The 18,123-nt window shown below is 40.4% G+C and overlaps 1 protein-coding gene and 1 long non-coding RNA gene across 3 annotated transcripts in view; one reads left to right on the top strand and one right to left on the bottom strand.

Annotated features, from left to right (window-relative positions):
• The window catches only part of LOC102055972 (solute carrier organic anion transporter family member 1C1), a 24,082-nt gene extending 16,125 nt beyond the window's left edge, over positions 1-7,957 (top strand). For both annotated transcript variants that reach the window (XM_005433701.3, XM_027797375.2), the window contains exons 12-15: positions 773-957; positions 3,775-3,839; positions 5,783-5,900; positions 6,684-7,957. In XM_005433701.3, the coding sequence (XP_005433758.2) occupies positions 773-957; positions 3,775-3,839; positions 5,783-5,900; positions 6,684-6,900 (585 nt within the window). In that variant the 3' untranslated portion in view covers positions 6,901-7,957. The remainder of the gene's footprint in view (positions 1-772; positions 958-3,774; positions 3,840-5,782; positions 5,901-6,683) is intronic.
• Positions 7,958-8,038: 81 nt separating this feature from the next.
• On the bottom strand, positions 8,039-14,849 carry LOC114014267 (uncharacterized). The gene is made up of 3 exons (XR_003557696.2): positions 13,239-14,849; positions 12,290-12,373; positions 8,039-8,814 (listed from the first exon to the last, which is right to left on the bottom strand). It is a non-coding gene; the product is annotated as an uncharacterized LOC114014267 (long non-coding RNA).
• Positions 14,850-18,123: the final 3,274 nt, after the last annotated feature.

Genomic DNA, 18,123 nt, shown 5'->3' with positions numbered 1-18,123 from the left:
TGGTCTGGAGCTGTCTTTTGCACTCAATTTTCCCTCCAACAGATTTTTCTTTGCAACTGGTTTCTATCTGTTGTCTACAGTCCAAAACACATTCTTTGCTTAAAACCCTAAGGGGGGAAGGCAGGGGAGAAAGGCCAAACACATCTGTGGCAGTGGGACTGCTACCTCCCACACCAGTCTGCTTCTGTAGAGGTTACAGTTTGTGGCTCACAGTTCCCTTTCCCTCAAGGCCTTGAATCCCTGCTTAAAAGCTATTCCTCCTAAGCTATCAGCACACCTACTTCTTATCTCAGGGCTCTGTGTGAGCTGTGTCTTGACAGGCAGCTGCTACTTACAGCTGTGAGGTACCTCTTGTGTATCAGTACTAGCAGAGAGGGACCTGTGACCCAGGTGCTTTCACAGAGACAAGCCAGCTAACAAGTAGTGTCACCTAACAGCAAAAGGCACAGCTCCTTGAGCCTCGCTTTGCTACTTCCACTGCTCTCCAGCGACACAAAGGCTGAGGCCAGCCTCAAAGGTCCCGTGGCTATTCCAAACATCTTCCTAAAAGGGCTTGTATGACCACTGGTGAAAACAGGCTGGCACAGAATGTCCCTTCCAACACTGAGCACTGTCTGTAGGAAAGAAAAGAAGCTGCTGTCCATTGGCTCAAGAAAGGCAAAATAAGATAGGAAAGGGATGCTTAGGAAGGCTTCAGGCTCTGCCTGTGACCGAAGGCAGGATTCCCCATTGCATGAGCAGTGTCCTACCAAATCTGCTTTGTGTCTTCCAGGTCTTCCATAACTGCAGCTGTCTTGAAGCCAGCAGTTCATGGACAGGAAATAACTCTGCCACCTTGGGGCAATGTCCGAAAAGTAAAGATTGTTCAATGAAGTTCATTTATTATACAGTAATACAAGTTATAAGTGGCTTTTGTTATGCATTGGGAGGCACCCCAGCATACATGATTATGTTTAGGTAAGTAAAACTAATTGTGTACCAAAGATTGAGGCTTTCCAATGAGGGGATCAAAATTATGTTTAGATTTCTCTTTTTCCCTTAGGGAAAAAAAACACTCTTGCAGTATAATATGCTTTTTTTAATGAATTTTGTCATTTCACATTTTTCTGTAGCTGTTAGCATCAAACCTCACTTTGCTGCTGTCTGTAAGTCAGTTCTAGTGTGCTGCTTCCAGCTATTGTGAAATGGTTTCTCTTACACTTGCCATACACCCAGATTTTCCAGAACACATCCTTTCTCTGCTTGGATATTCTGGCTGTATGGATTTTGAAAATTGCCATGCAATTATCAGGATTTCTGAATCTGGGGTTGCCCTAACAGATTGTGCTTATCAGATGTCTGGAAAACCAGGACATATGAAGGCTCAGCCTGAGGCTCCTATGATCATATGTGTCAAGGTACAGAGAGTGCAGGCATACCAGGATGTGATTTGGAACCACAAATACAAATTAGCAAATACCTTTCTATCGCAGCACTCTCCAAACTATCAAGCTGCAACAAGGTCTTTTACCATCTCATACCAGCATACTCTTCATGCCAGTCCCTCTGCTGCCTTCTCCTAGTCTCGCCTCATCCAGAGCATGTGTTCTCTCTCTGCTTCTTCTTCTCTCTTCCTCGGCTGCTCCCTCTTCACTGGCTCTCAGCCTTCACAGAGCCATCCACAGCTGCACCTTGTCTACATCAGCCAACCCACTGCCCCTGAAGCCAGCCCACAGCTGTATATTATCAATGCTAATTAGCCCAGCTTCATTCTTCTACAATTCCCCCTTTTACTTCTTTTTTTTAAACATTTTCATACCTTATGTTTTTAACAATCATTACAACCTTTTTACAAATAAGTTTTTCATACAGTACTCTATAATTCCTCTACAATTACACACACACACCCTTTTTTTCCTTTTCAACATTTCATACCTTTGGCTATGATGATTGTTAAATACCTTTTTACAAATAAACTTTTCATACAGTTTGGACAACTTGTCCCTGAACGCATACTTATATTCCTTCTTCACTTTTATCTTAGGCTTTTCATCTTCTGCAGGTTGATCACCTTTCTTCTTATCTGCTTTCTTAGCATCTAGGATTTTGATTTCTTCAGAGGGAGGTTCTGATGAACTTATAGTACCTTGTCCTTTCACCTCTTGGATCACACTGGACAGTAACCTGAGTGAGCTTGCAGCAGCAGCAGATCTAGAATACAGCACTAACACATCATTCTGTTTTCTGAAAAACTTTTCAACATCCTTGTGGTCACCCATTTCTTCTACAAGTGGAGACACCTTCAACGAGCACATAAACACTGGCAAGAATACCACCAGGCCAAGCAGCAGCAGGAGCCACCCGCGGCACCGCACTGCTCCTGCGCCTTCCCCCGGCACAGCCATCACTGCTGTCTAGCCGGACCCGCTGCCACTGCAGGCTGCTGCCACGTCTGGCCATGTACTCTGCTGCTATCACCCGTTACCCTCAGTCTCTTAACTCCACAGCAGTCAGGATTCCTTCTCTTTGATCCCAATGGCTCACCTTTACCAGTGTCTGATCCAGATCCCCAGGCTCTTCCTGCCTATCTCAACGTGATATGGATCGCAGGCGATCCTCGCCTGTCTTCACTACGTTGGGTCACTGCCATTGCTGTTCCAAACATACCCCGGCACAGCCATCACCGCTGTCACCACTCGTTACACTCAGTCTCATAATCTGAAGGTCCTTACACAGGGCACCAATTGTCACAGCACTCTCCAAACAATCAAGCTGCAACAAGGTCTTTTACCATCTCATACCAGCATACTCTTCATGCCAGTCCCTCTGCTGCCTTCTAGTCTCACCTCATGCAGGGCACATGTTCTCTCTCTGCTTCTTCTTCTCTCTTCCTCGGCTGCTCCCTCTTCACTGGCTCTCAACCTCTTCACAGAACCATCCACAGCTGCGCCTTATCCACATCAGCCAACCCACTGCCCCTGAAGCCAGCCCACAGCTGTACATTATCAATGCTAATTAACCCACCTTCATTCCTCTACACCTTTCAATAACCTGAAGAGAAAACTCACTCAGTAGAAAAATACATTAGTGGCAAATTTAATGGTAGTCGTAAGAGCATTATGTCATCTTCACTGAGCATCGAAAATGGTATATGAACTCTTCTTCCTTCCTCGTGTCTGTAAGACACCTTTCTGAGTGCTGAAGACATTAATAATTGTAAGGAGGTGGCAGAGCCTGGATGTATAATGGATCCAAGATCAGTGCTCATTTCTGATGCCGATGGGATGTGGTTCCCCACGAAACATGGGCATATTGCCAGCTGGCGTTGTGTATTTCAAGATGTGCATTTGTACAGAGGGATGTCATTTGAGAGTAGAAAGACGCTGTACTAACGTAGGTACTTGCAATATTTTTGTTATAGGTCAACATGATATTTCCCATCAAGTGAGTAAGGTATATCCCACCAAGGGAGGAAAATGTATGCCAGGGGTTGAGACAGTTGGACAGCCCATTTCAATAAGACTAGGATAGGCTGTGATTATGACTTTAAAATTTCACTTCTTTCATTATGCTTAGTGAGTGGACTTCCCAGGAGCTATGTGATTGGAAAACAATAGATTAATTCACCTTTTTTATACCACTTAATGTATTTTCAGGAGATGTAGGAAGAAGTCTCCTTCCAAAGCTTAGCTTTCTGTCATTAAGAGTGTTAAATTCAGGGTAACTAACAGTAGTTTAATAAACATGTCTAACCACTACATAGAAAAATACTTCATACTTCTCACTTTCTTTCAGATGTGTTCAGCCAGAGTTGAAATCTCTTGCAGTTGGTCTATACACACTCATTATGAGAATTCTAGGTAAGAGAAATCATTCTGACTGAGATGCTTGCTCGTATGGCTTTAAATGACACCAATGCAACCACCATTTGTAAACCAGATTTATCCTTGAAATAGCTTCTAGATCCTGGGCTGTTCCTGAAGATCCTGTTTTTTTCCCTGAAGGTCCAATATTCAGTCAGGAGTTCATTGGGAGACCAGCTAACACAATTCTGAAAATCTTTGACCTGCTGATTGGTGCAGGTGTTGCAGTCTGGGAGCCTGGTATTCTAAAATGGGAAGAATTTCTAAGAAAAACTAAAGTATTACCTTGAATTTCTAAACAACACAACAAGATTTCAAATATGATTCAACCAGTGGCTCACTGAGACGCAATGCTGCCAGATTGAGAAGCCGTACTCTAGTAGGACTTCATTCAACACTGATACAACTCTGCCCATAGCAGAATGTTTTCTCCATGTAGAAACTTCGCTTTGCTGGTAGAAGACAGCTTAGATTACAATTCCCTTTAAACATGCTGCAATGGTGGTTTTTTTTCCTTTTTCATTTGAGAGTTGCTAATGAGATGGATGATGAAGATGCCTAGGCAGGCAAGAAAACTCTCTGTTTCCTTTTGTTGTCTTTGTCAATGGAATAGGAATACCTGCATTTCAGAAATGTAGAGAAATGTGTGTGGAGACAAGCCCTTGGGTTTGCTAAGAAGCCTAAGAAATGAACAGCTGCTTTCAAATGTCTACAGTCAGAGCGAGGTTAGGGCTGTACTCTCTGCTCTGGATTGCAATGGGACATTTTGAGATAGGAAGGTGTATCCACACTTTGTTGTCTTCTACTCTTTTCATCACACAGTGGAAGGGCAGAATTTTTTCCCCCAGCTCTCAGGACAAGCAATGCCGATTGGATTCTTGGAGCCATTTTGGCCATAGGAAAAGAAAAAAACCAAACCAAACCAAACCAAACCAAAACAAAACAAAACAAAACAAAAAAAGCATTATGAAAACTGTCCCCTTTCTATAGGCTTCTGCTTCAGCACACTGAGCCAGCATGTTCCCTCCATTGCAGAAGGGGATAGAGACACTGTTTCTGACTCAAAAAAAGCTGGCATTTCTCTTCAGTGACTTGGAGATCAAGTCTGATGTGCTCCTGCTTTCCTTCTCTAAGGAACCACCAAAACAAGCATTTGTCCCATCGTACCCTGACTACAGCACTGCTGATAATAATACACAGGCCTTTATAGATAGATTGCTGAGTTCAGACTCACAGGAGCCCTAGGGCAGAGCAGGCTGAGAGTGTACCTGTCTTTACAAAATGATTTCCTATATAAGAATGCAGAATACTCCTGTAGGAACAAAGCTAATGTGAGACATGGTCTCCTGTACACACTGAAACCTAGATTCCTCTGAAATTAATATTTGCCTTTACTTCAGCAAGGCTATGATTTTTGTCCCATGTCTGCCACGTTTTGCAGTAAAGCATAAGCTCATGTCTGGGCAAGTCACACCAAGGATTTTGGTTGCTTTATCATCCAGACAGAAGGGACTATCAGGCAATGCGGATAATTTAAGCTACGCATAGGAGGGAACTATGCATCAGTGCAGTGCTCCAAACACACAACCAGCCCAGCTCTCCCGTGCAGGAGCTCAGCATGCACTGGGAGCCAGCGGTGACTCTCAGAGCCTTGTTTGAAAAGCCAATGTGCATGACTAGGAGCTTGGCCAAACCCATCGGACCACATCTCCTGGGGACTGATGATCCCCACAACACAGGGTGTTGTGGTGGGTGGTAGAGGGTGTCCTACAGTAACCTACAGTTACTCTGATAAACGAAAGGAAAAGCTCCCCACAGTCCAATCCACCTATTGCCACTACTGCAGCATGTAACTTACCACTAAGAAAATACAAAGCTGATTTCTAAAAATACGGGTTTTCCAGTGATATCCTGTGACATTTTTGCTTGTTTCCTTGCAGGTGGGATTCCAGCGCCAGTTTATTTTGGTGCACTGATTGATAAGACATGTTTGAAATGGGGAAGCACAAGCTGTGGGCAGCGAGGGGCCTGCAGGCTGTACGACTCCAATGCATACAGGTAAGGCAAATTAGGGCACAAAGTCTTATGCATTTCCTCTCTACAGATGATAGACATGCTTTGTTGTGTTATACTGCAGTGTATGAGGTCACTGATCAAAAATTATGGTCAGATACTAACACTGGACTCAGATTTGGGTCTCAAATTCCTGAAATTGAGAAATCTTAAGATCAAATCTTAAACTTTTAGGGGTTTAGTCAGTTTTTATGTTGTGCAAAAATAATTTAATATCAATGAAAGAGATTTCTGGAATGAATTATGTTTTTAATATCCTGTGAGTCAATTTAAAAGACTCAGGATTGTATGATTTACCATCAAGAGGAAAGCTTGTTTGCTGGCCACTTGTTCACGCTGGCAAGAATGTTAACTTTGCGCATTCCTCCAGGAGGAATATTCCAGAGATTTTTCTCAGTTTCACCTTAACCTTGGGCACTTCTGATGTGTTTTTTTATTTTAACATACAATAGCCCACTTTAGTGATCTCAATATATTTCTAGCCCTAAAAAGTCTAATAACTTAAAGTATATATTCAGAAACAAAGGGAAGATGATGGAAGCTTCACTTTGCAACTACCTTCATAAGCAAAAAGAGTATTATCAATTCCCTAACCAAATTTTTTGCTAGCAAAAATTTCCAGTTTGTGGTACCTTTCACGAACGATTAGTTTTAATGTTTTCCCCTGAGCTTTTTTTAGTATATATGTGATCCTTAAAAGATGTTATTTTCTTCAATATCTTTGAAAAATTCAATGCCTGGCACTGTCTTCTATGCTTTATCCCACAGGTATGTCTACCTTGGTTTATCAGCAGTGTTAAGAGGTCCTTCTTACTTGATTGCAATCATTTTTTTTATATTGATAAAGAAACACTTTCAAAATAAGAACTCCACGCCTATAGAGAATGGAGGAAGAGAAGAATGTCTTATGAATAAAGAAGATTATTGCAAGGTCAAAGCCCGTTTGCCAGGTTCTTCTGATGCAGAGAATGAATCGTGTATTTAGAAAGTCATTTAGACCAGTGGCACATGAATCAGGAGAGCTTCTGTTAGAAACAACTTTCACAATGTTATGAATAACTACGTAATAAATAGTAACAACCTTCAGAAAGTAAAACTGCAAATAGCAGGATAGCAAACCTACAATCAACAACAATAAAAACTAACATACAAGTGTGAAAGTGCCTTACATGTACCTGGTTACCAATAACAGACAGGAGAAGTGACATGAACCAAACCAAATTTTCCACAGATAAAGAAAAGCCTTCCTTGGCATTTCTGACAGAGCCAGACTACATTTTTTAGTGGGGTCAAAGACGACCACTGGGAGAACAGCCCCATGCCAAAGGCCCACAGAATGTGATACTGATCCTGTGTATGCAGATCTACGCAGTAGGCTGCCATGGGAATGACAAGCTCAAGGCTAACAGCAGCTTTTTGATTTCATCAGATTCATAAACCCAAAGCCTTTAAGAAAAACATTTCCACCTTATCTAAATGAATCATTGCAACAATTTCCCATCACAAAATTGACAAAAGCAGTATTTTTCCAAAATGCATATTATCTTAGCTCAGCTAAAAATGTTATGCCTACTTAAAGCTACAAATAGGTTGCAATAAAGGAAATAGTTGTTCTTAAAAATCTGTTGTAGCATTTTTTTTAAAACTGATTTTTTTAGTTAATTGATTATGAAACATAAGAAAAAAATCTGAATTTTATAGTGATGTTTTCTAAGCAAAATCTATCCAACATATTCTCGTGGCTTTATTGCTATGTCATGTACTATCCAGCAGAGGACACTCAACAATAACATTATCCCTATGACCTCTGCAAATACTCTGTACACTTATCTTTATATTGTTCTGGGAAAAGTTCAATCATCAGGCAGTCAAAGCACTCATCTGTGTTTTCATGCACCTGAAAACTTTCTCAGCTCAAGCCTCTAGCTCATAGGTTCAAAGTTGGGTTTGTGTATTTGTTGGTTTGTGTTCATCATATTCGCGACACTTGGAGCTGGACAACTGTTACTACTTTAAATAAAAAGATGTCTACTTGCAGACCATTTCACGACAGTGATTGAATTCTCTTGTTGATACTTTATATGCTCAGGGCTTAGTGGGATATGGTTAATAGACACGTTAGATAAAAAAAGTACATTGAGCAAAATGCTGAGTTGTTCTGAAATAAGTGTTGTCCATCATGACAATCACCTAGTAGTGATAGCAGCACTGAAGAGAAAAGAGTGGGCTTTTTTCCAAATGAAGTGATATTTACTGGAGACAAAGATTCTCTATCTAGCAAAACTGATATGGTCTTGTCTTACAATTGCATTTGCAAACGCTTTGACATATCCAGATACAGCCATAGGAATGACCTGTGGGACCTAAAGGAATGATCTTACCTGACTACTGAACTTGAGAGTGAGTTTTGGCAGGGAAAGTAATTGCAACTGTCTAGTTCTGTTTGTCTTCCAGCTGCTTTGTCCAGATAATATTTTATTAACACATCTTGGTGCATATACAATTTCCTATGATGTCTTTAAAGCCAGGGGTTTGGGTGAGATATTTTTAACCCAAAATTTGAAACATTTGAAAACACAATTTATGTGACAAAATATGCTATTTTTAACTGAAAACAAGACCTAATTCCAGATGACAGGTTATGAGAATTATGCACAAGGAATCAACAATGCCAGAAAAAGCTGTTATGGCCTGAAGCAGGTTTAGGAAACTATTACTCCAGGCTTATGAGGTCAAGGAGGTGTCAGTATACTGACCTCTTTGGTTGCAGAGAGAAAGGCTGGCACAAGGTCATAACCTGCTTATCAAGGCTTTTTTCCTTTTCTTGTGGAAAAAATGTTTTCAGCCAGAGCCAGGGTGCAAAGCACAGCTGCCTTTGGGTGCCACAGCAGCTCATCACCTACAAGGGGGGTTGGGGAGTGGGAGGGATGGAGGGTAGAGAGAGAAAGCACATTTTGATTTGTTGCCAGCCTTGAAAAAAATTGTGGTCTTCCCTCTGTCATTAAAAAGCTGCAACTGTAGGTCATGGATCTATGGTGCAAACAGAGCAAACAGGGCAAATTATTTTATCTCACAGTGCAATTCTGCAATTAATATTCATGCTACTGTTGTGTCCCGAGAGCCCCTGCTGCACAAGAAGCACTGTGCATACACATGCACATACAAGCACAAGATGGCAATCGCTGCTGCAAGATGCATGCGTTTGAGGTAAGGCAAGATATGTATTGCCAAGCAGAAATTCTGCAAGAAATAATGATGACTGCTGCTGAGCATGATCAGGAGAGATCTGAAAACTAGAGAGATAATTTTGAGCTTCTTTACAATTCTGGGAGGAAAGCATAGATGCTTTCTTCATTGTTGTTTTTGAGGGGAGAACAATTAAGCAGTAAAAAGATGTGCATGAGTGTGTTTCAGCAATAATCTGCCACTGCAGCCACAATTTTTACACATTAACTAAAATAAAATGCCTATAGCTACTCTTCTACTCACTGCTGTAAATATACCCATAGCTCCCTTTGCTTAACTCTTTGGAAAGGCAGGCCAATTCCCTTTATGTACTGAAGTTTTGAACATTACGAGCAATACCTCTAAAGCCAGAGAGGCAGAATTTACAATTCACAAAACTGGAAGTGGTTGCAGCAAGTTTGGTGGGTTGGTTTTTTTTTTTGGGGGGGAGGACTTGGTTTACTTTTAGCAGTTGGGTTTTTTTTAATTCCTGGATACGTGGGGTTTCTTGGCAAACAGTGTAAGAAAAAAGGTTTTGTTTCACACTCCAAATGCCTCAGCCTGGCCCCTTTTCATTTTGCTGATTCAGCCCAAGCCAGGCCAGGTGAAAGCCCTGTGGACACGGCCTCAGCAGCAGCACAGGTAACTGTTGAACAGACACCTCCCTCCCTGTGTTTCCAAAATGAAAGCGTACCACCAACGTACGTTTCTTACAAACATTAAGCTCTGAGCTTCATGAAAGAGCACAAAAAAAGGAGGAAAACCATAAGTAACGTTCTTTCAGAGCAAAATGGATGAAAACAAAGAAAAAGAAAAGCTAAAAGCATTTGCATGATGAGCTCTGGGAGAGCAGGAATGAATCAAAAATTTGATGAAAACTTTAAGAAACTATCCTCCCCCCCATAAAAGAAACACAGCAGAGGTGACATGCTGTGAACTGCAAAATAAATTTACTGTGTTCAGTGCTATGCACCATGGGTGAGAGGAAAAAAGTACCAAAAGAAGAAACCCCTTTTCCTATCTTCCTACCTTCTGTGCCTTAAGCCTGCCAGGGAATTATTATTGTCTTCTCTGTTAGTGCACACGAAAGTAGCCGTACTGAATCCTCCTGCTTATTAGAAAGTACCCAATGACCAAAATCAATATAAATACTTCTGGAGCTAAGCATGCTTTGCATAAGGTGCATTCAGGTGATTGTCTCCACTTCAAGACAAAGCTCAAAGACATAAAAGAAGTGGTTTTCCAAGGCTGTGTATACTGCCATGAACTTTTCATCTGAATCTCGAAGTGTTAGAGAGGCTCATTCAGCTTTTCTGTGGTATATACTACCCCATGGGTGTTAGTGTAGTTTTATCCTGGGGCAGGATCTACAGGCAATCAAATACATTACAGACATATGACACAAAACAGACAAAAAAAATGATCTGTTAATTTTACCTTGGTGACAGGTTATCTACTGGTGCAAATTCATTCACTGTGAACACTTACCAATCCAAGCTGGCAAATGGGCTCATTAGTGCTCATCTGAAACAGTGTTAAAGGTTAGCTCTTTTTTTTTTATTTTAAAATTGATAAAATAGATTTCTTGGCAAAATGGCCATCTGTCGTGCATTTTATCCAATGCAGCAAAACATCAGACGGTAACTTTAGTTTTAAATATATGAATTTTCTTTTCTAATAACATTCTTGGCTTTTAAAAAGTACCATTTAAAAGATTTAAAGTACAAGTGTGAAATATTCCTTAGTAATGTTAAAACACAACAGACACTCTACAGTACTGTGCAAGCCCACTCTGAGTGCCCTGTTGGATTAGGGACACAGACCTAGCCAGGGATGGATCACTGATATGTTCTACTCACTTTAAGGGTAAATGTCTCTTTGCAGCCAGATCTCGAGTCTTCCAAAAAGTGAATGTCAAATCACTTGCTGCTTTCATCTGGGATCTTAGCAGTTACTCATTATTTTTAAAAGATACTTGCTAGTGGTCAGTAAAAGGTTAGTAATAGCACCAGTTAGTTTTCTTAGTGCACCTTCTCATGCATGATTTCTGGAATTCCTTACTTCCACACAGACTAAGTACCTGCAAGTATTTACTTGCAAAAGCTTCTTAGTTTCCAATTATTCATACTATTCTTTTTTTTTCTTCTTCTTGAAAACAGGAGAGTTCAATAGCTGACTCATTTCTGAATCATCATTAATTTCAGCCCACTAGTCTTTTTTTAAACCTCATTTTAATACACGGGATTTAAAGTTGTTTGTTGTTTTCATTGAGTTCAGGAATGCATGGAGTTGGTTGAAAAGAAGTATTATGCAGGTTAAGAAATGCTTTTGCCATCCAGGTCTCATTACTGCCCTCACTCCAGCCCTGTTTGACAAATTCTCCAGGGCTATAAGAAATTCAACAGCTAGTTCTTAAGATCACCCAAATGTTAGCAGGTCTAGAAGACCTGCCATTGGGCAAGTTTTCATTATGCCTATATTGATGATGCTACTTAAGAAGGGATGCACTTTCTTAGCTTGCAGTCAGTTTTAACTTGCAATAAATGCCAATATTGGCTTTCATTGAAAAGCAACAGCAGACAATGCGTGGAACAAGTAGATTCCAGTTGTTCCTGAAAAGCTTCAAGAGGACTGAAGGTTTGAACAAATGTAAAACTGCTGAACAAAACTGCCTTAGAAGCAGGTACTTATGGATGGATGGATGGATAGACAAACATTCAAAACCAGAATAAAAATGTGTCAAAAGTGTCACATATACTACTTGAATTATTATATCTCCTAAAACAGATGAATTGTTAAAAACAGTTATCATAATACAGTGCAGAGAGTAAATACGGGAAGTCTTTGCCAGACAACAGCTCTTAAACGTTATTTTGAAAGTTAAGTTAAGAGGGAAAAGAAAAAAGGCATGGGAATACAGAGAACAGGATTGATTACACTAACGAGACTAAATTGTCTGGTCCAATTTCTGGCATTAAGAAAGAAAATCAGCAAATAATCCAGCCCAATTGATCCAAAAAGGCAATCTCTGGGCAGTGGCTGCATACAAGGCTGGGATTGTTTGTGCTGATGCAGGAGTGAATCCCTGCGCTGTGCAGGGAGTTACTCTTCTACTTGCAATCATCTCTTTCCAAGTTGCTACAACTTACCTTCTACAGTGAGAGCTCAATAGGATTAGCTCTTTGTTCCTTTCTGGTTCTTCAGTTTTTCTCTCAGACAGTGTCTTCTGGGATCTACAGAAACAAATGGAAATCATGGTATTTCCACTACAGTATCCATTAGTATCTTCAGAACTTATATCAGTTTCCATCAACACTATGTAGTCAGAGGAGAATGGAGGAAAGCTGAGCTGGAAATAACTATCATATCACACATAGACATTTGAAGTGTCTGACATGACAAGGAGCATTTTATCTTACAAAATTCCTCTAGAGGTTTTCTCACCCTCACACATGAACTCAAAGTAACCATTTTCTGACATACCAAAGCTGAGCAGACTGTCTTGGCATTTGGGATATCTGCATTCACTTTCTTGCTCTGCGACAGTCATTTCATTCAGAAATGGTCAAGAAATGCAAGCTTGGGAATCATAGATAAAATAACATTTTCCAAAACACTTATAAATGAAATTTTCAAGCCAAACTACTAGGTCAAAATTTTGTCTTTCAGATTACTTTATAATGGCATCCCAATGGATGCAAGCTCCAAAAAGCTTAACTCATGTTCACTAATGAAACAAGACCATGCAAGTGCTTTGAAAGCTTCCATTTGTATGACTTGGATCACAGAAAAAATACCAGAAAGGAAGTGCTTCAGGAGGTATTTCCTGTTCTAAGACACAGCCCCAAAATCTAGAACATTAGGTTCTTCATTAACAGTTATTCAGTTGGTCCCTCTTTCTGGATGAGCTTTCCATGTCTGGAAAAGACACTGTAGCTTATAAGCGTTTTGAAAACACAATTCTATCTGAAGTCCCCACCCTTTCATTTCTTGACCTAAGAGTAATTTTTGGTTGGAGACAGCGAACGGCTCTGCCACTGGAAGCGTAGCTTTAATTCATTTAGCTTTGAATGACAGTAGTTTTGAAGACATCTTTACCTTCCAGCTTTCAGCACACGGTTTGGGCTTTCAGTCCAAAAACTTCCCCAAAAACTGTAGTGGGTTTGTAGAGCGCATGAAAAATGTCTTCTTCACCACACTAAGAGGTGGCAGCTGGATTCAGCAGGTTAAGTTCACTCAACTGTGGTCATACCTTTGACTGCACTGTAAATATTTTTTTTCATATATTGCTGGTTTATAACTTTATGATCTAGCCATTATACTGAACAAAAGAAGGTCATGTATTTGCAGGCTAAAACCAATCAGGGATTCGTAAGCATCCATCATCTTCAGAGGGCTGAACCTGTTTGTATGCTGGCTCTGAAATAACACTTTAAAAAATCCTAAGAATTCTAAGTTTGAATGTTTTTGAGACATCCTGATTTTTTTTTTTAAGAAATGCATTATTCAACAAGCTTAGTATTAGATTTTTGGAGAATACTGAATAGTAATGCTTTTAAACTCAAAATTGTTATCTAAATTACCCAAAAAAGGAACACTCTCTCTCTGAACTCATTATCATCTTTTGAATATGCAGATCAATACTTTTAAGCATTGATAGAAAACTTCTTCAGAGTCTCCTAAAGCCATATTCAATCAATTCTTCACTTAAAATTGCATTCATGTGCTGACGTGTTTCTCTTTGCAAACCAGGTATACCAATGAGCCATTCTCCAACTGATGTAATATTATAATTGGCCATGATAATCTTGTATGATTCATACCTTCTGCCAGCTGTGAAGAGTAAAGCTCTATATGGAAATCTATCTGTCTGTTATGTTTAAGAGATTATTTTCCCACCCGTGCATCTGTGGCTTCAAAAAAAGTCTGAAGCAATCAATACATAAAACCCGGCAGGACCATTTAGATATTTCAGGTCACATCATCATTATTATTACTACAACCTGTTATTAATACCAGAGTCATATTTCAGGTTTCCTTGGTCTTGTCAGGTTAAGTCAGGACTTGAGCACAGGCTCTGTGATTATATACATTGATAACATATATTGACCCTTGCTGTAGCCTAAGGAGACACCAAGTGTGTCTGGCTTTCTGGGGGAGGAAAGTCCAGCAGAGACGGAGCCAGCTCACCCAGAAACTATGCTCTAAAAGGCCATGCAGATACAAGCAACTCAAGCTGTGATTCACAGCTGTGACAGGGAGGCTGCTGTGCTGGTAGGAGCAGCCCATGGGATGCAGGGAAGAGGGCCAGCATGTCTGGGCAGAGCTGTGGTCTTCCACTGTTCATTATGAATCAGCACTCCATGTCAGTCCACCTCACAGCTGGACACCAGGCTTACATCCCTGTGTAAGTGAGCCAGGCTAGCAACCCGCTTTTGTTATCAGGGAGACACATCCTGAGTGAGTAGGGCCACCAGCAGCTGCAGGGGACAAGCCACGGCTCTCTCCCACAGGGCATATGGACCCTCTGTAGCGAAACTCAACAGCCACGGCTGAAGGTATCTTGAGCCACATTAAAGAAGGATGGTTTTGGAGGATGCCTTCTGACCTCATCTGAAACTGCATAAATACCTCTCGTGTGAAAAATGCCATCTAAGCTATGGGAGTGGCAGCACTCTGCAGATGTACAAGCAATCAGTCTGAGATCTAGAATAACAGTAATTTTAAAGGTATGTTCCATCAATCACATAATAAAATAAATATATATTCAAATATTTTCTTGCTGCAGATAACAGCAAGAGCGCTAGTTTGTTTATGCAGCAATATGTCCTATTGAGAAGCATGAAACTCTTGTGATCGTTTCTTACCTGGTGATTTTAGAGAAGAAAATGCTGCATTTTTATATAAATGCCTTATAGTGTAACACAGCTGAGGTCATGAATTATTTCAGTTTGACAGTCACAGACTCAGAATGTCTCTGGCTTAAGATGCAGATCTGTTTTAACAATTTTAGAAATACTCAGATTTTTCCCCTCCAACATGTAAATCTTATTCTGACCAGATCTTGAGGATTCCATGTTAATACTTTGTCTCCACCTGTATTTCTCTTATAACAATTTCTGTACAGCCTCTCCTTTAAGTTTATTCCACTGATCTACTGAAATTGGCTGGCCTGATGCTTCCTGGTGGTCTTGATCACTCAGGACTTATTACTTAGGTTTTTGCTAAATGAGATCACATTCTAGCATCTTTAGAAGACCTAATTAAAACAAACAAACCAACCAGTACCTAGGTCCCATTGGAAATCAGTCCCAGGGTTTCTGCTTCCAGTCCCACATCACAACCGCCAGGCTATTTACCAGAGACACCCAAAAAGCAGTTTGTGTCCAATGGGTGGGCCAGGCAGGAGCTGTCCCAGCATGGGACATTGGTGGGTGGCTGTGTAGGAAGCTCTTGCTTAACCATCAGCTTCAACTTCTCAGGCTTTCCAGTCTTTCTGGCCGGCTCCTTATCTCCACCTACACTGGTGGAAGACAACACCCTGCCTCAAGTGGCTCTTCCCATAGAGGAGGGACAAGTCCAGGAACTGAAGCATGACCATAAATGCAGTGACACCATGGTCAGTCTCAGAAGAGACCAAATTTACTGCACATGCAACACTTAGCCTGTCCAAACCCACATGATAATTCCACTGTGGTGAACTTGGTCATGCCATGGGTGCCATGTTTGGTTTTGTTTGATGCTTAAAAGAGTCCTGACTGCACAAGGGAGATACTGTCCCCCAGCTTTCTTAACCCGGACTGTAACACAGGGTTTTCAGACCTACGCCATGGGCTGCCATCTCCTGCAGGGCATTGCTGTGGCATTAGGCAGGGCTGAAGCTCAAATGTCCACCCAGTTCATGATGTAGATCTGGCCAAAGAGATGGACAAACACCTTAGGACACATCACATGCATGCATGTTTCCCATGGCCACTCTCCCCTTTTTGCATCCATAGCTATACACAAACAAATAATTTACATTCTCTAAAAAGCAGTCTCTGCCCTCACAGACTGCTTTCATATTAGCACAGGGGGGACTCATAAAGGAAGCAGCTTGGCCTCAAAATTCAGGTGCACCTGTAGCAATATTTTTTTTTATTTTTAATTCTTGGCCAACTTGTGATTTAGTTATGTTCTTGTAGCTCAGAATAGAAATATGAATTAATTAGAAAGTAAGATATATAAGTAATGCTGGAAAAAATAACGTGTGATTCAGATGTGTATTGACAGTCTCAGCTAGAAAGAACTTTGACCATATTCCAAACTAGAGATAGGCAAAATGACAATATAATCCACAGTGAAAAATTGGTAGACCAAACCTAATGTTAACTTTCTACTATATTGTTAACATATTTGAAACTCTTGGAATTTATTTGACAGCCTGAATTATTTTCTGTTTATTCTGCAACAGCTAGTACTCCATTCCCAATTTATTTTTGTGCCAGGATAGACAAGACTTGTTGATAATGGGGACACAAAACCCGTAGGAGGGCTTGGTCATATAGGGACATGGTCCTAATGCATACAGAAAACTGTGGGTTTAGGGCTGCTGGTTTTTTTTTTCTCTCTGATAAACAACTAGAAAACATAAAAACAGGTAGTCATAGGTCACTATGTCTGCTCGATTATATATCTAAAAGTAAACAAATGTCAAATAATTGCATTGTCTTCTGGGATAAGGCTCTGTCTTCCATAGTTATTCTGACAGAAGGACTTTGATAATGCCATTAAAGGGCTTTTTGATAGCCTCAAACAAGACTTGTGTAAACATGAGGCTCATGCCCTTAAACCTCCCACAGTCATAAAAATTCACTGGTTTGGTTATTTCTTCATTGTTTTCAGTGGAATTATGATGGTTTATGACCCACCAAGTAATGATCTCTAAACTACTTGCTTTGTTGTCTTTATTCAAAAGCATGCCTGACTTGGTGTAGTTGTAAATTTGCCTCCAAAATAGCTTTCCTGGACAATTTCTCTTACTACCTGAGAATACAATAAGTTTCTCTTCCTTCTTGGAGGATCTTCCCAGTGATATAGCACAGAGATATCAGAGCTAGCTCTGAGCATGCTGTCACAGTTATCACACAGGACAAAGATACCAGTGTTGATCCTAGAAAAAGTAATGTGGCTTTACAATCGAACCAGAGTCCCAGGGGCCTCTCTGCCTCTCTGGTGAAACCTTGCCTTTGGAGCAGGAGGAATTGAAAGGGAGAAGGTCCTTATTTCTTCTCTACTGTGAGAGGCCAGGGAACAAAAAGCTTTTGGAAAATGCCACTCAGTTGACCAACTATTTCATCTTTTGTATATTCTGTGCTAGCTGCATGTTGAAGAACAAATTATTCCCTTGAAAAAACTTCTATTTCTACTGCTTCTTGCAGACAAGAATCAATGTGTGTTGAAAATGTAGGCAAAAAATATAGCCTTGGAGTGGGGACTGTACTAAGACAGAGGCTCATTTAATACCACCTGTGGCAGCACTTACACTATCTATTTGGAACTGCTATGAAGAATGATGTTAAGTCTTATTTGTTTGGAAAAAGCTCGATTTACCAAGTTGCATCTGTGGTAAATATCTGGACATGAATCATCAGATCTGACCAGAATCTCATTTCTAGTCTGACATCAATTATCGACGCACTTTTGATAAAACACTACCTTCCGGGAAAATCAAGCAATAGGTGCAAAAGATGTTCTCATCAAAAAAACCTGCAATATGAAAAATAATGTACAGAAATAAATAGACAAACAACAGAAGTAAAAGGGAAATGATGTTACTATGAGTCACCTGACTGAGTCTATATGTCTAGCACAGATCAGGAGTGTTTCTAGAATTGACAATATATTTATTCAATGTTAAAACACTGTTTGCAGGAGAAAAACACACCATGTTTTTCTCTGAGTAAAATTTGTGGGGTTTCTGGAACTTGGATATTTATTTAAG

The sequence above is a fragment of the Falco cherrug genome, chromosome 5 (genome assembly GCF_023634085.1).
Source record: "Falco cherrug isolate bFalChe1 chromosome 5, bFalChe1.pri, whole genome shotgun sequence".
NCBI lineage: Eukaryota > Metazoa > Chordata > Aves > Falconiformes > Falconidae > Falco > Falco cherrug.
The sequence above is the reverse complement of the archived record's forward strand: the minus strand, read 5'-3'. Positions and strand labels throughout refer to the sequence as shown.